Below are 22303 nucleotides of genomic sequence, written 5' to 3'. Positions count from 1 at the left end.
TTATTTTTATTCCAAAGAGAATACTATATACAGTAAAACCCAATTGCATTTGGAGCTGGAGACCTCTACTTCCCTTCTTGGTGGCAGAATGTCATCATCATCTTTCCATTTTACTTCCTTGTTAAAGTTTAAAAGTCCTCTTTGAACATCTGGTTGTGTGAGTTTATGTGAAACTTCTCTTAGCTGAATATTTCCAGAAACTAATGTATGTCATTGTTTTAAGGAAAAACTAAGGGACAAAAAATGAAGGAGTTGGATGTGGGTGGTATTACTAATTCCGCCCTATTTAGATTAAGGTGTAAATAGCACATCATTCTGGGTGATGTGTTTTGCTGGGTATCGGTGCTGATTGCATTAGCTAGGGAAAACAGCTAAGAAAGAATATTCTAAAAAATGTTAAGATTTCTTTATTAAGCCTTAGATGAGCCATTTTTAGTTAGTGGAGACTTTATTTATAAAGTTCTATCACTGAAAGTTGGTCCTATGCAGTCCGTACATACATAGGGGCAGTTTGTACTATCCACTTCTAAGAAGCATTTGTGGAGTAAAGAAGGCTATAAGAATCAAGTTTTGAACAAATTCCTAATACCAACTTATAATATTTTAGCATTTTGTTTTATATCAGTTGTACCACATAGTTATAAAGGTTTGAAAATACAAACAGTCTTAGAGAGCATCCGTTTTCTTTAACTGATGAAAACACTGAGGCTAGAAGAGCCTGGCACAGAGCTGTTATTTTCTGACTCCCAGTCCCACATGTTTTCCTTCTCCTAAACCATGCCATTTGTTATACAGTTCATTTTTTTTTTGAAGATTCAATAACCAAATGTTTCAAGAAAAACAATGTAGATTTTTAAAATGTATTGTAAAGATTACATGGGATGATTTGCTATAGTGTATATGAATCCCTAATTTGAATCTCCTATAAACTAAAAATTCATATTCTACTTTGCTTATCTCACATAGAGTAAACCTTTTTTAGCTTAGACTCTGAACATTAGAGAATGTAAAATACTATCGATAAATAAAAATATAAATTTTTAAAGATTCCTATAGGAAAATAACACATTTTAATGTAGAAAGTTGTAGTAAGTAAGAAAATCATATTTCACTGATTTTGTGATCATCAAATGCATTTCTTAGGTTCCAGTGGTTTCGGGTTTTTTTTTTAAATAGATGGCTCTATGTTGTTAAAATATTGTTGGAAGTGATTATGTTAGTATTGTACCATGAGCATTACAAGTTTATTACAGTGTGCTTTAAAATCCTTAGTAAGAGTATTAACCTATATCTTGATTCTTTTCATGAATTTGTCAAATTACATATGTACACAGCCCCTATTTAGCTTAGTAGAGTAATGAAAATTCTAAGACATTTCATTGTACCAGTATGCAAATGTACTTACGTAGGAATAAGTCTAGGTTCCCTTAAAGAGGGCAACAGAATTGAAAACTGAGGCCAACAAATAAATGAAAGTTCCTCTAAATCCATTGGATAATAGAGGCAGTGTTAAGGCTAACCATAGTGTTGAACTAAACAGAGGGATTATTCCTGGGTTTTGCATCAGTTGTTTTCTGCCGGGTGGCCTCACTTGTCAAAAAAAAAAAAAAAAAAAGTTTAACAGGCAAACATTCACATCGGCACATTGAGAAAAAGTATGCTTAATTCCATCAAAGCTTTAAAAAAATCAGTCATTAATTTATTCTAACTACAATTGTTGGTCATTTGTGAAAAGCATCTGGCCTTTAAGTCATAGGAACCCAAACACAGTAGGATGTGAACACTTGGGAAGAAGCTTCAGATTTGATATAATATAAAAAAGTTGTGTCACTGTGTGGGTAGTTGTGTCCAACTCGACAGCTGCGTCTGTTTGTTCATAATGCCTTAACTGCACTTCGTTTCCTGGATTTTGAAAATGTTGTAAGTGCAAATATAATGGGCCTTAAAAATCAGAAAATTGTTAATTGGTAGCTTTAAAAAAGTCCCGCTTTTTTACATCTTTTTTGGTTCTTTAAAAGAGTGATATTTCAACAATCGAACATTACAAGTCAGAAATGGTTTCTAATGAAGTCTAAATTCAAGATAGAAAGTATATTTTTAAAATGGCTTCAGGAAGACATACCCTATTTTCCATATGGCTAAGTAATTGTTAAGATATTTGTTTTAAAGCTGGACTTAGACACTCCTGACTGCTCTCTAATTTGATATAGCTAGTCCAAACGATTTTATTCAAGAAACTTTGGTAGGAGAATGCAGTGAAGTAGATAAATAATTTTGCGGCTATACTCACATTGCAAAGTATAGAACTAATTCAGTCATTATTACTGTAGTAACATCCATTTTTTTTTTAAGCTTTAAAGCTAGCAGTAGAACAGCTCAATGCTGGGATACATTAAAATATTAAGCTTTAAGTTAGTCGAGTTTCATGTTCTAACAATATATAAATAGGCTCATACCATAACCACATAATTATATGTGGCAATTTCTTCTGGGTTGTGTTGTTGTTGTTGTTGTTTGTTTGTTTTAAGAAAGAGCTTTCAAAACTGTAAAAGAAGTCCTAAGAGAAGGCTTCAGGGGTGAAAATTAGAGCTTAAATTAGAATTACAGAAAAGTTGCATCGTTTTAATTACATGTTCTACTATAATTTGAATAGTTAATATCTATCTCCCCCCCAAGATGCCATACTACTTAGTCTAGTGGTTTCTTAATGTACAAAGGAAATAAAGGGTGATATAACCAAATACTGTTATAAGCTTCCTATAGAAATGATCCATTCTCTTACTGTTAAATTACTTTTAGCAGATTACTCATATACTATATTTCACTCACTACTGCTCTTTAGTTTCTCCTGAAATTGTAATAATTACAAATTAAGAAAAACTGTAAATACTTCTCATAAATAAGGTTACATTCTAAGGAAAATGATAACCAGTAATAAAAAGCACTTTTTTCCACAATAGAAAAAAATAGTAATCTTTAGACATTTATCTCATTTAATGCCATAAGTATATTATTGTAATAAGGTGACTATGTTTTTAAAATGTGTATTGAAAATAAATTAAAATTTTATATGCCATATATAGCATTCATGTGTAAACTTTGTTTAGCCCTCATTTCAGAGGCACTGATGTCCAAAGTACTGTTAGGATGCTAGAGATGAGAGGAAAATCACTTAAAACTGCTTGTGAAATATAATGTTTGAAATGGTTCTTTGAGAATGTGCAGATTATGACTTGCATAGGGACTCCTTCCAGCTCTCTGGGAAATGAGCTGTTGACATTCTTTTGGGTCATCATCCAAGATAGGAGGGCAACCACAAGGATTTAGCAGATAAATTCATCCCCAAAGACCTTTATCCATTTCATTGCAACTTGGAAACATTCATGTTGAATAGTAGCATTAATGTAGCCCATTTAGCTCTTCAAAGTGAGCTTTATGTATTAAAAAAAAAAAAAAGAAAAGAAAAAAAGAAGATGACGATGAAGAAAATCAAATGACTAGGGTAATAAGTTATTTAAGTCTTCTAAGAGGTAATTCTTTATTTACATAATTCTAAAGCGCAAACCATTTTTCCCTCTATACTGTTTTCAAAAATAGAATTGAGTTCTATTATAGAGAGCAGGGAGCTTTTGAATTTTAACTAACTGAATCAGGCCTGCATGTGGCTAGTTGGTTGTTTATGACAAAGAACAGAAAATAAATGTTTTAGTGTTGTGTTCTGAAATGAATGGCAACATTTTTTAAAGATTGAAAATTATGTCACTTAGGTTGTTTCTGACTCTTTCTGAACTTTGTGATTCAGGCAAAAGAAACAAGCAAAGCAGTGATAAAGGTATTGAGGGTATGCACTAAGATTCACACACATGTCCTTTCTTATAAGTGGTGAAAAAAAACTTTTTGACTCAAACTGGAATGATACTATATAGGGCTGAATGTGCAGGAAAGGTTCCCACAATGCATTGTGCAAACCTAGGGCTAACAAATACCCTGCTGCTTTGAAACCCCCCCAAAAGACAAAAGCACAATGAAATAGAAAGCTTACCACCGGTAGCTTTCAAAACGACAAACTAGGCAAACTATACATCTCCACCACTCCAATTTTGTCAGAATGCTAATGAGCTTGCTCTGATCTTTACTCGGCTTCCCGTGTTTTCTACATCTTCAAGGACCACATGGCGCTAGCAAAATAAAGACAACTAAATGAGAATTTCGAATGCTTTTTGTGTTAGGACCTGGTGCTTTTCAGTGGACGCACTCGTTGAATATTCTCAACTTAAAAGAGTACAACAGGGGGTTGGGTATGAACTTTTTAACAGGAGGAAATTTGTACAAAAGTAAATTAGTGAGATGAGGAAAATATGAGAAAAATTTCTGATTAATTTCCACTCCATAATATCAATGACACCTTCAGCCCCACTCATACTCTTCTAACAAGAGATGCTGATAAAAGATGAATGATTCTGTGTTGTTCACAGTGAATGTTTAGTGGTTTTTTAATAGCAGCATTCTACATAAAAGGCACCAGGAAGTACTCCGCATTAGCAGTTGAGATCACTAGTTAATAGGATGATGTCTTTTAGCTTTTGTCACAAGATTATTAGAAAGGATGGGTTTCTGTTCTCATCGTGGCATAGTTGGAGTGCCTGTTGAGTACAAGTGCTAAAATACAGGTTTCTCAGTATTGTTTCACATGTAAAGCAAAAAGCCTTTTAATGCAACACCTTTTTCCTTTTTTTACCAGGTGATTTTGTTATTGATCTCTAATCTGCCCCTTTTGCTGTATTGAATGCTTGAAGTGTCCTGCTTTTCACTGTAGCCTTGATGCTAGCTATTTGTGTCTATAAATTCATTAACATTAAAACAGGGTCTATATAAACCATTTGATTCCGTGATTTAGAAAATGGCAGATAATGTAGTTTTTATGGTTTAAAGTATAGATAACAACAGAAAGGTAAGATTGCCTGAGTAAATACTATAAAAATAGGTTCTTTGATTAAAAGAAAAAACATATTTTTATGAGATTTAAATTATATATTTGTAAGGAACATATTTTTAACTAGCTCTGTCTCTTTTCTCTAGCAATCACTGTACAATTACTAGGAGATTAAGGTACTCAGCTGCATCTCTCACCATACCGATATCTGTAAGGGGAAAATGAAAATCCAAACTGGGCACATTTTTATATATAAAGATATCTGAACATAGAGTTAAACTGATTCTGTGCAACTAATAAATAGCCAGGAAAGGAAGTTTGATACACCAATACTTCTCAGGTTTTGTGTGGAGAAAATTCTTGGCTTAATACATATATTTCTGATATTTCTATATACTGTTCTTTAAATTTTCTCTTATGCTGAAAAATTGTATTTTTGTACATTAAACATTGAGCACATGGCTTAAGATCTTGCCTCTTAAGATACTGTAATTTATTCATACTTCTAACATAAAGAAGAGGGAAAACCGTACTATAATAAGAATAACATGGACAACTATCATTAATAAAGTCAGCAAAAAGTAGAAACTATCTTCTAAATATAACAACAAAGGTGTTTTTCTGTCTGGTTATTCTATATTCTCTATGATTTAGCATGATATTTCTAGGCTTCTTACAAGCATGGGTGGGAAGTGGTATTCACGTAATAAAATGTCTCCATTTTGTATAGGTTCTTTTTTAATAGACATAAATTTGTCTCCTTTCATATAAATTACAGTGAGAAAAGAGGCCATGTCACTGAAAAATATGCATTAAACCAAGTGAAATATCTATTTTGGCATGATAGTTATAAAACTGAAAAAAAAAGTTAAGAACTGTAGATTTCCCATTAATGAAAATTTTTTCTAACTTCATATGACATACCATGGTAAAATAGAAAATGAAGTTTTTAGCTTATTAAGGTAGAATGTTTCCATTTTGTCTCCATAAACATAAAATATGATGAAATGGACAAACTAAGATATCATACTGTGTCTGCAAAGGAACTTTTCATAAATACGAACAAAGTAAGGGAATTCTGGTCCTAAAAAGTAAATCAAATAATGTCTAAGGTTCAGAAGTAGTATAGACTTAGCCTATAGTTCCTCACTAAAATAATTACTCCTGACAATTCATAGGGGATTGAATCTGTAACATAATAAAGAAGCCAGTGAAAAAGTTTACATTTTATGTCTGAAAATTTTCTACAAAGAGAGTGTTTAGCATAATTTCCAGAGGCATTGAGCCACATCCTTTGATAGATTCTAAGAGTTCATAGAATCCATTCCTTTCTGGAAGTAAAATGGCAACATACTTTTGGTAAATGTGGTGTTACAGGTCTGTGTTGTGTGTCTCTGTGTTTTTAGCTGTGTCAAAATCTTAACTTTATGTCACCTAACTCCAAGAATGCAAAATAATATAAAATCATTTTCTAATTGCAAAAAGTGACATAACCTCATGTAATTATATTCTAATCCAATATTCAGAAAAATTAAAAGCATAAAAGAACATGTCATACAATTGGTTCTGTCACATCTTTGATTAGCAGAATCATAGCCAGGTGGAAGAATAGTGAGCCAAGGCCCAGCTCTCCAAGGTCTCCATGTGAATCTTCACTCCCGTGTCCTTGTCCATTACATACCAAAGCCCATCTGTCTTCCATTGCTGTTAACATAATTTATAGGAGAGGCTTTTCTTCCATACTTAATCCTTGGTATACCTTCATCTGAAAACATGGGCTCAGTCCTTCCAGCGGTGAGTTGGGACCCTGACGGGGAGATGAGAGCCATTCTAGTGTGCTATATGAAGCTCAGCTTCATAGTTTTGAGCCTCAGTTTCCACTTTAACAGAATGAGGACACTATGGTTTTAGAAAAAATTGGGGGAAAAGAACCTAACTTTAATTCCTATAAAGGAAGAAATTCATTTATCCTTTTATGTCTGGTGATTTTCATTCAACAAATATTTTTGAGCCCTGTTGTGCTTAAGTACTATACATTGAGTGTAGAAACTTAGCCCTGGCTAGTGAATATAATGAGTTCAAATTTGGTCACACTGGGTTAAAGTTGATATGGTGTGGCAGCTAAGAGAATTGTGAGAATTAAATTAGGTACCTTATATCAAGCATTTGCACAGTGCCTGGTGCATATATAGTGTTCGATAAATGTCATCTATTATTATTTATATAATCTCGTTAATATTTAAATTTGTCAAGGTCACCTTTGAAATAAAAAATACCAAAGGATGAAAAACATTAGTATGTTAGGAATGTTACCTGTCACCATCAAGCATTAAATAAAATATTTATAATAAGTTGGTACTGTTCTCGTTGCGCATATATACATTTTATTTATTACATATTGCACACATAATGGAATAGGCCTTTGATTACTGAAAATAATTAAATACTAATAGAAATATAGTATAAAGAAAACAAAGTGTTTTTAAAAGGAAAATTTACAGGGGTGCTTGGCTGGCTCAGTTGGTGGAGCATGTGACTCTCGGTCTCAGTATTGTAAGTTCAAGCCCCACATTGGGTGTAAAGATTACTTAAAAAAAAAAAAATCTTAAAAAAAAATAAAGGAAAGTTTACATTTTATTTTTTTTTTTTTAAGATTTTATTTATTTATTCATGAGAGACAGACAGAGAGAGAGGGAGGGAGGCAGAGGGAGAAGCAGGCTCCCTAGGAGCAGGGAGCCCGATGCGGGACTCGATCCCAGGACCCTGGGATCATGACCTGAGCCGAAGGCAGACACTCAACCATCTGAGCCATCCAGGCGCCCGAAAGTTTACATTTTAAAGTGCTTACAGTTTAAAGTGCTGTTTACTTTTTTACATCTTCAATTTTTAAAATTGGTAATATTCCTAAATTATTTTGTCCTTAATATTTTCCTTCTGTGGTTATAAGAAAAATTAAAACTACTGTCATACTTTCAGAATATCTTTACTCTCACAATTTGTTCAGCTAATTCACACATCTTTAATGTCTTGTTTCTATCTGCATTTCATTATTTGGATTATTTAAGAAAGAAAATATGTAAATTATATTTAAGTGTGGTAGCACTCAACTATTGTTGAATCAATCTAGTTCATGCAATAGATATTGGATCATACGATTTCTAGAAAGGAATCTCTCTGATTCAGAATACAGAGAACCTCACAAGGTTCTCATTTCTAACATTTGTTTCTTTTCTCCTTGGCACTCACTGTATGTCCCCGCCTTTTACTATATAGTCTTAAGGTGACTTTTTCATTTGCTGATTCATGTTTGTTCATTTATCCAGAAGAACAAATGTGTATAATTTCTACCAGTGATATTTAGAAAGTATTTTCTACTACTAGAAATTTGAATTGGAAATATAAAATATAATTTTTGAACCTAAAGAATTATCACATCACCATAATTTTTAATTTGGAACATGTCTATTGCCTAAAGTGAGGTACATTCTTATTCTAGACTGTAATAAAATTTCTTAACACTTAAAAAAGTAGAAATTCCAGGAAAATGTGTTTTTCTCAGCAACTATCTATGAAACAAAATTTAGGCATTTGAACTGATTTGGCAGCAACATGTTTTTCTTCTGAATGTGAAATTAAATTTGTGTAATGTCATGCCAATGCTAAAATAACATCTTATACATGAAATATCACCCTTTCTTAAAAAAAAAAAAAGATCTTGGTGACTTATTTGTAAAAGGGCTAAGACAGTGGTTCTCAAACTTTTGTCTGCATTTAAAAAAACCACCTGAGGAGTTTGTTAAAAATACAGATTTCCAGGACCTGCCTAAAAGATTCTGATTCAGTGGATCTGGGGTGGGGGCCATATTCTAGGCAATTTATAATACAGGTGATCCATGGACCACATTTTAAGAAACAAGGGACTAAGATACGTTGAATCTACAGTGTAATAAATGCTGAGGGAGGGCGCCTGGGTGGCTCAGATGGTTAAGCGTCTGCCTTCGGCTCAGGTCATGATCCCGGGGTCCTGGGATCGAGTCCCGCATCGGGCTCCCCGCTCAGCGGAAAGCCTGCTTCTCCCTCTGCCTCTCTCTCTCTCTCTGTCTCTCATGAATAAATAAACAATCTTTAAAAAAAAATAAAAAATAAAAAAATAAATGCTGAGGGAAGTAGCACAGCATAAAGATAGCAGAGCGTAGACTTAAAAACCAGCAAGATACCAGCTAGACTCTGGGTGGTCTTAGACAAATTACTTAACCTCCCTGAGCCTCTATTTCCTCAGCCATTTACTTTGAAAAAATAAAAAGGCTGATAAAACCTATTACAGAAGGTTATTGAGAATATGACATATTGATACAGATATAGATAAAATTTATATAAGAGTACTTGGCACAGAGCTCTCGGCAGAGGGTTAGTACCCAGTATAAAAGTAGCTGCTGCCATCAGTTATAGCAGTCGCTTCATTATTTATTATTCTAACTCTTCTCTTCCCTCAACACACATACACAGACTCTCTGAGTCCCTCTCCCTCCCCCCCAACCCAAAAAATGGTTTTAAGAACTGATTTGGCAATTTGACATAAGACTGGAAAGTTGTTGTTTGTTTGTTTGTTTAACCCTTGGCTTACACACAAAAAATAACATAACTGTGTGAACATTTTCACAACTAAATAAATAGCTAGGAGCAAACCTTAGGAATTTGCTAGTCCCTCAATCTATATACGTTTCATTGAATTGATATACTAATTATATGAGTTTCATGAGGCACATACAGAAATGAACAACTTAAGCTTTGTATTTTGAAAAATTTACTTTAGGACATCCATGTAGGAACCAACTTTGCAAATGTATTTTCTTGTCTTCTGTTTCATCCTGACACTATCCCAAGAAGCTTAACCAAGATTTCATAATTTGATTTGACAAAGAATGATATCAGAGATGGCTAAGCGTGTGTGAATTGCCTCTTCAGTCCAGAGTCAAAATCAAGGTAGTTTATGGAAGGATGAGAGCCCTGTTCCGGCACCTTTCTCTGAGTTTCCCCAAATGGAAGCATTTTTCTTAAAAATACAGATGTTAATGTACAGAGACAACTGGATAGTTGCTTACCCTTACTAGGTCCCTTCATCTTTGGATTAGGACTGTCCAGTTGAATAGCTGTGAACTTTCTCTTTATTCTTATACAGACTTACAAAGTTCTGCTTTCAAATCATTACTTTTTAGATTGTATAGACATTGCCAGCTCTTAGTCTAGTGGGTTGTAAATTATTGTCTTTCTTTTAGCAACCAGATAGGTTTTTAACACTTTCCAAAGGCCTCTAGGTGCACTGCATCAAAAAACTAAACATATATAATCATTGCATCTGTTCCCTGTCCCCATGTCATTTCTAAGCTGGAATGTGAAAGGCATTCATCCACTCAGGTGAGCTATTTCTTCAGGAGAAGTTTACGATATAAGTTAAGAAAAAAATGTCAAGCTGGTATCTATTTTTAAAAATTAAGTTAGATTTTTTTTTTAAAAAATGCTTAATATTACTGATTTGTAATGTTTATTGCTGATTAGTTTTTATGTAAAGGTTTTTTGTGTTTGTTTTAATTGGGTAATTTGGATGAATGTTGTAGGAGGAGGAAAATTAATCAAAATTGTTGGATTATTTTTATAGCTGCATGGCCTGAAAGGATAAAGTTTGAAAATGTATATGTAGCTGTTTTCCTGAGGGAGTACAATGGACTTTACCATCAAAATAAGATATATGAATTAGTTTTCTCTTCTGTTTTTATACTGGTGACATTGAGTGGGAGAGGATATGTAAATTCACAGTACAATGAGTTATGAACATCCAACTTGTGAGTGTTTTCTGCATTTATTGACTGTTTATATATTTTACCCACCCCAAAACCACCCAACCCCACTCCCCCAATGCCAGTTCACTCTGAATTAATAGCACCACTTGGTGGCCAAAGCTAGGAATTGTGTAAAGTACCAACATTTCTTCCCCACCAGCGTGTTCTCCCCAGATAGACGCTTTGATCTGAAACTTGATGGACCTGGTTATAGCTCTTTCTGTTGTACTTTTGAAGGCTCTACCTCTGTAAGGAAAGTTAAAGGATAAATTTTAATTTAAAAAATGAGTTTTTTTATGCATTTCAGTGCTTTAAACAATAGCAGTAGTTTCCTGTTATGTATAAATAACTTTCCACAGGAATAAATTATTAAAGTAGTCATAAATATTTTAATTCCTCATGAGAATAAAATTAGGGATAGCTAAAATTTCAAACTTTTAATACCACTTGTTTTAATTCAAGTGCTTAGGGGCACCTGGGTGTTTCAGTCGTTAAGCGTCTGCCTTCGGCTCAGGTGATGATCCCAGGGTCCTGGGATTAAGCCCCGCATCGGGCTCCGTGCTTGGCAGAAAGCCTGCTTCTCCCTCTCCCACTCCCCCTGCTTGTGTTCCCTCTCTCGCTTCTCTCTCTGTCAAATAAATAAATAAAATCTTAAAAATAATAAAAATAATTCAAGTGCTTATTTTGAATCTTAAGTAAAAGGTTAATAAAGTTATACTGAACGTTGCAAAATTGTCAGTGTTGACTCGGTAGCTATTTTGCTAAATTCTGAAATGTAGAATATTAACAGAAACATTGTGAGGACGAAACAGACTTGGAGTTGACCATGAATTTAGGTGGAATGTAGGTAAAGTTGTGTTACATGTGATTGCTCTAACCCTTTTTAAATAAGCTATACCTTATACAATAGAAGGACATATAGCTAACTGCTGGAGATTGGCCCATAAGACTTATGCAAGAATCTGAGAGAGACTGTTGGGGTAGCATGATGTTCTTCAGTCTCAGGGGTATCTAAACATTTCTATCATGATAAAAAGGGGAATTGAACATATTTTGGGGATTAAGTTGAGGAAAAATCTGAAAATCATCTTTAGAAATTCTAGAGATCTGGGAGTTACACACTAGATTTTTACTTTCTCTGAATTTCTGACTGAAGATACTGCTATTAGCAAGGGAATCTTTGCAGAACATGTGTAACCTTCGGAAACAGAATGTCTCGTATTGGTTTGCATTTGTTTTGATCCTTTAAAGAAAAATGGGTAATAGGTAAGTCAATGGGCTTCCATACTTGAGGGGAATGAAAAACTTAAAATGATGGTAAGATGACTTGGCCAGTGAAATGGATATGTAAAGACAGAAATTTCTGGCTCAATGTAGCTAACATCTCAAGTTTTGCACCAAATTGCCCAATGTGTTTACTTCTGTGGGTAGGCCTTCCCAGTGTTTGCATAGGCAGTAAAAAAAAAAAAAACAAAACTGAGTCTCTGCCAGGAGAAATCACTATTCCTTGCTCCATCCATAATGCCAAGAATCAGATAGTCAGAGAGGATCCTGGAGCTTAAATAAAGAGTGTGGCTCCTTACTGCATGTGTGTATATGGAGAGAAAGATAGTAAGAAAGAGAGAGAGAAAAAATACAGCAATAGCAATATAACAATAGCAACCACCATGACGTTGATTAAATAATGTTATATGCCAGGCACTATTCTGGGTGTTTTACATATATTAACTCACTTAATCTTCACAGAACCCCTGTTGAAGTAGTACTGTTATTTCCATTTTTACAAATGAGGAAACTGAAGCATAGGGAGATTAAGTTATTTATCCAAGTTCCTGTAGCTCCTCAAGAGCAGAGCTGGAACTTGAATACATCCTGATAATCCCGTGCTAGGCAGAGTATTCTTGTTTGGCCATTTTCACTGAAGGTTGCTTCAAATGCTCAAATGGAATCAGAGTGGTATATAGTTGTCCAAGAAGTGAACAGATCTATCCCTGGAATCATGTTTCTAGCAGACATTATACACTGACCTATAATTCAAGGATCATAAAGATATATGTGCATAGGAAAAAAGGCTGATTCACCTTGACATCCCCTGATGTACTTCTCTGAGATCATTGTTAAGTCCCAGTGGCCTACATTGGAAGAGCAAACAAAATCCCCACTACTAATGGATGAACTAAGGAACAGAATGGTTTTTGTTTGTTTATCAGAGATTTGAAGGTTTGCTTTTTGCTTTGTTTTGTTTTGTTTGTGCCATTTTGCTTATCAGAGCCATTCAGAAGGCTTTGTCAAGGTTAGCCTGAATTCTAAATAAAGGGCCTGTTCTTGTAAGACTGGTTACCCTGTGAGTGTCAGGTGGGGTAGCTGAGAGTGGTGGTTTACAAGACAGACTGCCTGGATTTAAGGCCTAGTTCTACCACTAGCTAGCTCTAAGTTATACAGCCTCATTAAATATCTGATGCTATTATCATCATTATAATTATCATTATTACCAGCCTATAAGAAAGTTACTGGTTGTCACTGATCTGATGAAAGAGAGATATTATATAGAGTAGCTTCTGTGAGACATTGTTGTTCCAGGGATTCAGGAAACAACACTGTGGGTACAAGTCCATCGTGAATGTGTCTTGTGTGCCACGATGAAGAGAACGGCTCCAATGAGAAGATTAAGGGGCGTTGGATGAGTTGATATATTGCTGAAATCCACACTAGTCACCTGGTCTAGTCTAGAAAAACAGCATTCATTGCTTTTGATTCAAAGTATTGTGTAATTTTGAAGCTTTGTGCAGGTTAAAGTGCTGCTGGAGATGGTTCTGCAGTGTCCATTTTGAGACTGAACATGGCCACAGGCTAGAAGGGGATAGGTTAAATTTCCTTCTGCTCTCCGTCATCAAATAAAGACTTTTAAGAAGGCACATAAGGAAGGATATATCCCAGTGTTACTTGGTTATCTGAACCCAAGCACGATTAAAGCAGGTATAGAGTGGAAGAGGTGCATTGGAGGTTGGGGCTTGAACTCATTCCTTATTGGAAACTGAAGGCACTGGAGACACTGTGTGTAGGATTTTTAAAGGACATTGAAACACTTTAAGCAACACAAGAGGGGGTTACCTAAAAGAGTAGCTGACTGACTACATAATACAACTTTGGAGAAACTTTATTAGAAAGAAGCCTATTTAGAGCATATCTACCTGGTTTGTCTTTCTATATTTTAAAAATGAAACATACTTAATTTTCTACATTCTCAACAGAAATCTAATCTCATTCTCACCTGGCATTTAGTAAATCAGCTGTTTCATCTGCATTGCCAATTTTATAAGCTGATTTTAAAGATGCTCTGCTTTTAATATCAAAATCTCTTTCTATAAAAATGATGAAAGCTTACTTTCTCAGTGAAGGTTTTTACTTTACAAATATTTAGTTTTTCTTGCTGAGGGCTTTCTTTTCTTAAAATTATATCCACTTTTACTTCAAATTGTCATTGTCATTTTTTTCTTTATTCTAATGGTAAACTTTTAAGTGTGTTCTAGTAGTGCATAATTTTCAATCTTAAAATTTACCTTCTTTAGTCTTTGATATTAAGCAATATTCTGTGATCTTTATTTTTAAATGTCTAGCACCCTGCAAATAATTAGACTCTCATTATTTGGAGCACAGCCACATTATTGTGTCATCATTACGGCCGCCTTTTGTATGCAGTAGTGATGCTGCTGACCTGGTAGGGCATCCACTTTGTTTTTCCAGCTGCAGCAATGAGTTTGTACTGATTCACCTACATTTTTCACCTATCCTGCTTATGACCAAAGACATACTAACTATCCTAACTGTATAAGTTGTTATGACTAACAAAGATTTAAAATATAATTTGTATCTGTGGAGTTGTTTAGAAATTGACCCTCACGCTAGTTATTCCTGATTATGTGTCTTTCCACATTAGACTGTGAGCCCTTTTGAGGTAAAAAGCCACATCTTGGTCATCTTTGTATCTCCACAGTGCTGCATTATGCCACCATCTCCCTCTTCATTATCATCATCATCATAACTAGCATTTTTAGTCTCAGGTACTGTGCTAAGGACTTTACATAGATTTTTTTCATTTAATTCCTCTAACAACCGTATGAGGTAAGCAATATGATTACCCTTATAGAAATGGAAACTAAGGCTCAGAGAGGTTAATTAGACTAAGATCAAGGAGCTCAGTCAATTTTTTTTTTTAGCCAGACTGGAAGAAAAGCCATTTGGGATGCAGATTCAATGTTCGTCTTATTTGCATCACATTCAAGATGATGGTTCTAACCAGCCACAGAAACTACAGACAGTACAATTATATGTTATGCTTAGCCTTACCAGAATTTCTAGTCTTATCCACAGAAGTTCCCCAGAATTAATACAAGTAAACACATTCATAAAGGTGGTACTTAATTTACTAGAGGTCTTTATTCTGAAGTTAATTTATGAGTCATTTTCATTTATTTATGAATATTTCCATAAAATACTTAAATTATGGATTGAGTTCCCAGACCACCCTAGAAAAAAAAAATTATGCCCAAATGACTGTAAAAAAAAAAAAAAAAAGGTAGACCTTGATTCTCCCAATGAGAAGATACCCCCTCCCGCCCCCAGAAATCTTGACTTACTTAAATATATAAAAGGTTAGGGGCACCTGGGTGGGTCATTCGTTAAGCATCTGCCTTTGGCTCAAGTCATGATCCCAGGATTCTGGGATTGAGCCCCACTTTGGGCTCCTTGCTCAGCGGGAAGCCTGCTTCTCCCTCTCCCACTCCCCCTGCTTGTGTTCCCTCTCTCACTGTGTCTCTCTCTGTCAAATAAATAAAAATAAAATCTTTAAAATATATATATATGTATAAAATGTTAGAAATATCTTTTATAATATTTAATTTAGCTATATAAACATACATTTAAAATCACATCTTCAAGTACATTAATCTAGAAATAATTGCTTCTGTCCACTCCTACTTTTCAAGAAATAATTTTATTCAACTCTTCATGTTTGTCTTTAACATTAATGTCTCTGTCACTTCTGGAGCACCTCTGAAGTCATTTCTATGACATGACTGTGAGAAGACCTTAGGACGGGATGGGGGGTAGAGGAGTTCACCAGGTGCAGTCCAAACAAAAGGGGCTTCAGGAGAGGGGAGAACTGGTGGGGAGAAGCTATCCATCTGTAAGCATGGCTCACAATTCAAGTTTTCCCCTTATTACAGGATGCCTAATTGATTCACTAAGTAGACAATAGTCTGTTTGGTTCAATGATGCCTATAAAAGTGACTCACTGTATTTTATCTTATTTTACAGAATATGTTAAATGTACCTTAAAAAAGTAAACACAGTTTTAAAGTTATGTTCTGAGCATTTTAACTAGTCAAGTGCCTATTTGTAGGTAGTCAGGATGGTCATGTATTACCTGAAATGTGGGTCATGTTAATACCTTTACATGCTCTTAGCACTGAAAAGTTAATAGGTGCAAATCCATCCCATATGTAACTTAAAGAAAATACTAAACTGTAAGTAAATATAAAGATTTTTTTTCAGTTACAGTTTTTCCCATGATAACTCCTTCCAGGCTTTTAAATTTATTTTTATTTTTTGCTATTTTGAGTTTGTGCCAAGTTTACCTTTGGAAATCTGGCACTGACCTTTGGCAGGAAAAAAGGCTACTCATACGCTATTAAGGAGTTGGTACAAGAAGACTGCTGTTAATTTCCAACCTTCGGAAATAGCTCCTTTTTATGTAAAAGTTTATGTAGGAAGAACTTTGGTGAAGTTGTCTATACCTCTTTCTGTAAGAAGTATGTGCTAGAAGTCTATCAGAAGTTATCTGTAGAGAGATGTTGCCCTGAATCTGTTTTACCAAATGGGTAAATAAAAGGTATGTTTGAGAGAGTGTGTTAGTTTTTATTTTACTGCAACAAAAGGAGACGGGATTTTCCCCAAAGTTTGTATTCTTAACACTATAACAAATATATCATGTTAAGCGAATAGTTTTAAGACAATTGCTGCTGAAAACATCAATAAAGATTATGAAATTCTTCATTTATGTTGACTGCTGTTTGAGGATATTCTTGGGGTAGAAACATTTATCAGCTATTTGCTTATATAGTAAAATTTCCTTTCATAATAAAGCTCTGTTTCCTAAGTGTAAAATATTTTCTAAAACTGATGCACTGGAGTCCTGTAGGAATATTGGCTTTAGGAGTTCATGTGTCTATGACCCTACATAACTACAGTAAATTCATCTTTTTTGTCCATTATATAGATCTACCAGATTTCACTTCCTTTGTTATTAGAATGTGTTTCTTAGTACCAGCTAGTTGGACAGCTTTGTGTGTCTCTCTGTTGTATTATATTATGTCTTTCAGAGATCATCATATTGGTGTTATCATACCATCAGGACAATTTGTAATGGCAGCTTTTTTGTTTTTATGTTTGGTTTGGCTTTGTTATGTTGTGTCCTTTAAGGGCCATATATGATCACTGGTCAGCCATCTCCACTATGGGGCTATGGCAAGATTTCTGGTAGAAAATCTTGAATTTGTTTATATGTACAACAGCAGCCTACATCTTTGTGTTTTCATTCCTTCCCACTGAATTCATCTTCTGTTTGGCTAAAATTGTATTGTTCCTTATTTATATAAGAATTCACTGTCTAAAAATATATCTTTCTAAAGAGATAAGGATTAATTAGGAAAGGTAAATTAGTAGAAAATTTTTGAATATATGATTCATAATTTTAGGTTTTTCACATCACTTTTCTTTTATTCATTTAAAAATTTACATTGAAAAAACTGCTTCTGAAAAATAAATGAAAACTACATACATATTCCTGGATGAATGAATGAATTCTTGAATGAAATTAATCTTAACTAAATTTAAATAATTTTTGGAGGAGATGAAATATAAAAATGGTTGATAGTCAACCTGTGTTTATTAAGTACTTATACTGTATGTAGTGCTATGGATTACACACTTTCTGTTAAATGGTTTTTGTGAACTATGTCACAGGGAAAATGATTTGAAGTCATATTTATAGTTACTTTTCCTGCCATTATCATTATTCTCGATCATTTGATAATTTTTACAAATCATATCCCAGCTCTGTAGTAATTGGTTAAAAGAAGAAACTGATGTTAAGAGATTGTGATGTCAGAAAAGATGTTACATTTCTAGAGGCAAAATAAAAAACAGAAGTCTTTGAGGGAAAAAAGGTAGGAAAAATATTGCCAGAGATTGAATTACTTAGTCAATACTTTAAAATGTTAATGTGATGTTGTTATTTGTAGTATATTTACATGAGGCACTGTGTTTTAAAATGCAGTATAACAACCCAGCCATGTTTTTACATTTTAGTAATTGTATACTGACCTGTAGTATTTTGTCATTTTTTTATTTCAAAATGGTCTTCACTTGTATATGTCCTGAATTTTTCAATTCATGAAACTGAAAAAAAAAATTGGGATTTTTTTTTTTTAAAGTATCCGTATTCCACTCTAAAGTGTCAAAAAAATGTAGTTGTAATTACAAATTAAAGATAATTTTCAAAGACAAGTAGTTAACCAGGTGAGGTTAAACAAGATAAAATGATTTATGGCCATTTTATAAAATAATGACAGTCTTCATTTTAAGCTACAATGTAAAGTGCTTTATTCTGAGATTATGTATTGTGGCAGAAGCTAAAACTGCCTTTTTTCTAACAGTGCCAGAATACAACCTCTTTTTCTTTTTGCACTAACAAGACTGCTTTACCACCACAGCCCACTCTAAGTAATTAAATCAATCCTTTGTACTTACCGTATTCTCCTCTAGTGACGGTACTAGATCTGATTATATGCTTCATGCATATTCAAAGTACCGCACTGACAGCTCTTTAATGAGCTCTTACTTAATCAGTATGAACAATGTTCATCTTGTTCTTTTTTTCCTCATGCATTAGAGCTAGGAACAGTTGGGAAAAATGAAACATCCAGCATTCATTTGAAAAATATATTGTACTTTGAAAAGTGTCTAAGCTGAGGAAGTTGCATTCTGCCCTTTAAAAGTCTGATGGACAAATTGGATTACTAGTATTGGATTAAATAACAAATGGTTAGAGGAGAAATGAGAAAAGCTCACTGTGATCACAGGCTTTAATATTTTTTGTTACTTATAAAGCTAAAGGGGTCTTTAACCAGTTATTAAAGTCAGGATTAATTTGTAATGGTTCAACTTACTGGCTTTTAAAAGCTTTTTAAATTTAAAAAATTTTAAATCCCGAAAAACAATAGTGTAATGATGTATTAGAAGAAAATTTAATTTTTTTATTACTAGGCTAAGTATAGATTTCCATCTTGTATACTATCTCAGATAAGGGTTTGTGATACAGAATTGATTTAACCTCAAATATGTTTTTTCAGTTAATTTATATAATCTGTGTAGCAGAGTGTAATGTGTCTTTAAATATTTGTTATTGTTAGGTTTATTTCCTTTTGAAACATGAGACTCTTGTATTATTAGTCATTTCCTAACAATTAGGGAAGGGGATCTTTTATTCTTACCTAGAAATCTTAGGCATGAGTTAAACTGAAAATAACACAGTACCATATCAATATTGTTATTCTCAAGGAAGCAGTCTTCCATTGAAGAAAATGATGCTAATTTAAGAGTAGGCTAGTTGCTTCTAGTATTGCTGAAAGCCTCAATTATAGGTTGAGTTAAACTCAAAACAAAGTTTTAAAATGTCTGTATTTTTAGAAGCCACTTATGCTATGAACACAAGAACTAAGTGTTTAATTAAAAAATAAAATATCATAAAAACTGCACCTATTAATATTGCACACATGTGTCATTTCACTGATCAAAAAGGCCTTCACCAGGGTACAATTGGCCTTTTTCCAAATTGCAAGCTTTTTCTCAGCTTTTTCTTTCTACTCTTTCTTCTTTTGTTGCTACCCAGGGATTTGTGCGTATCGCAGCCTGTATCACATGACCAGTGTCAAGACATCACATGGTCCAAAGTGAATACAAAACCAGCTACCCTAAAAGAGAGATTAAAAATACTGTAAAACAATAAAGACTTTTGTTCATATCCCAAAAAGATCTATCCTACGTCTGCTTCATACCATAAACTTAATAGCATTTAATGAAGGCACGTATCCTCACTATGCTCCCTAACGATGAACAACAGATACCTATTTTACAGGGATGCTCTGAAGTACATGTTTAATCTTTTGCACACAGATTATCATCTCTTTATATTCTATTTCCATTCTAAAAATTTCTTCAGATTTCTATTAATGTGGAAATAGTTAAATTATGGCACATCCATAATTTATGCAAGTATTAAAAAGAATGAGGTAGATCTTTGAACAGCATAACAAAAGCAAATCACAGGGCAATATATAATATGATCTCACTTACGCTAAAGAAAAGAAACCTGTATGTGTCTATAGATAAGGTATATGCATGTGTTTGATGCACATAGTAATCTCTGTGGTCTGGAAGGAGATATGCTAAACTGTAGAAGTACTTACTTCTGGAGAAAGGAGATGGAGAGAGGAATTGGAGAGAGAGGGGTTGGTGAAAGACTTGGCTTTTCACTTATTTTAGGTATCTATTGTCTGAATGTTTAAAATGGGCTGGTCGTGTGTTTGAAAGTTAAAATATCTTCCTTAAAAAGAAAATGAAACTAGAATATTTTATTTTTTATTAGATATTTAAGTTAGCCCTATGCATCTGTACAGAAGTGGGACTGAAGTATTAAATAATGGCCTAGCAAAACAATAAACCAATCATGGGTGAAATTCAGAAAAAAGAAAAGTCAAAGAATTATAAATTTGACTATGTACAATTTGAATGAAGAGGTGGGAAGAAGGTAGGGAATTAATATTTCTCTTGAATGTGATTGTGGCCTACTTCTACATGAACAATAATAAATATATCCTATACATTATAACCCTTGATATACTGGCCTTGGAAGTGGTATAGATGATGGAAAATGAATTTTAAATGTGCAATCAGTAAATCTAAATTTTAGATCTTCTCTCTGCTGAAATGTTTTGTGATTTACTGAACATTATTATTTCCATTATACTGTGTCTTTTCACAGATAGCTGTAGGCATTTTTTGTAGCCTGGTCATTTACAATGTATTTAAAACAATTTGCATGTGTTTGCCCTATTAGAGATGATGAGTTCCAGAATGGTATATGAACATATATCTTTAGTTTACTTTTGGGGAGAAAAGAAAAAAAGCAAGTTGTTACAAGTGGAAGCTTTCATGAAATCTCTGGACTTCTCTGATCTTTCTGCTAGTCTTATAATTCTCATAATGATTTTTGAATTTTTTTTTTTTTTATCATGACCTTATGTCTGTCAGCACCATGAGTTCCTCATTGAAACATAATAACAAATCAGCCTCTGGGGAGGATTTAAAAGTTGGAACACTTTTTTTTTTTTTTTTTTACTGTACTTAATGTTAGTCTGATCTGTAGATATGTTCAGGGGGACTGAAATATACATGCTGAATAATACCAGCTTTAGAAGATTGGCTTATGAATTTTTAGATGTTGATTTCTCTTTTCAGACCCTGGACTTTAATATTATGTTATTATAAACAGTTTAATTTGTACTGTTGGGGTAGCTAAAATATGTTTCATGTTAAAAAAAAAATACTTGTACTAAACTATTATTTGGCTTGTAAAATGTCATATAATAAATAATTTGCTGAATTACAGGAAGGAACACAGAAGAAGAAGAAGCTATGATGCAGGAATGGTTTATGTTGGTTAATAAGAAAAATGCCTTAATAAGGAGAATGAACCAGCTTTCTCTCCTGTAAGTACCCATGACTATGCTTGTTTTTCCTACAACAGTGATGAACTTTAGGCTTTTTGTCATTGCCTTCTTTGGGATTTCATATTTATTAGGCTTAATATTTTTCTTTCCTTGGAGATTACAGTATAGTTTTTTATAAAAATAAAAATTAAAAATAGCATATCATTTCTCATCTGAACAGTAAGTTTTTTAAAATAGTGATATATACTAAAAAATGTTTATTATATAGGAAGCCAAGGAATAAAAAAAATTTTGTATTTAAGAAATAAAGCACTTATGCACAAAAAGGAGATTTGGATTATATTAAGGGTTAGAGGACAAAAGAAATAAAATTGAAGTTTATTTAACATCACATTTTAAGTTAAAAATGAAAATAACTCTTAATAAGGACAAAAGTACATTTGTATTCTACAGATGATGTTACCCTAAATTTGGATAATTCCTCCAATCACAGAAAGATCACTTTTGTGTACAGTAAAATGGAGACTAGACCAAATGTAAGCATTCTTGGTCTTTAGCATTTAGTTCACTATAGGACTTAATGTGTGTTTCTTTTTGTTCACCAGCAATATTCTTATATTATGCCACCTAGTGTGGGAAGGAGCAGGCTCACATGTTTTATTTTAGTGAAAACCTCTATTTTTGTCATTTCTGCTATGCCTGAACTTGATAAAAAGAGTTATGAAGAAGCACAAAACTTAGCT

The 22303-nt window shown here is 33.5% G+C and overlaps 1 protein-coding gene across 12 annotated transcripts in view; it reads left to right on the top strand.

Moving 5' to 3' along the window:
* Positions 1-22303, top strand: part of EHBP1 (EH domain binding protein 1) — a 366839-nt gene that overhangs the window by 336822 nt on the left and 7714 nt on the right. For all 12 annotated transcript variants that reach the window (XM_027623542.1, XM_027623541.1, XM_027623544.1 and 9 more), the window contains one exon: positions 21500-21599. In XM_027623542.1, coding sequence (XP_027479343.1) covers positions 21500-21599 — 100 coding nt within the window. The remainder of the gene's footprint in view (positions 1-21499; positions 21600-22303) is intronic.

Source organism: Zalophus californianus, chromosome 8 (assembly GCF_009762305.2).
Source record: "Zalophus californianus isolate mZalCal1 chromosome 8, mZalCal1.pri.v2, whole genome shotgun sequence".
NCBI lineage: Eukaryota > Metazoa > Chordata > Mammalia > Carnivora > Otariidae > Zalophus > Zalophus californianus.
This window is presented reverse-complemented; position numbering and strand designations above follow the sequence as displayed.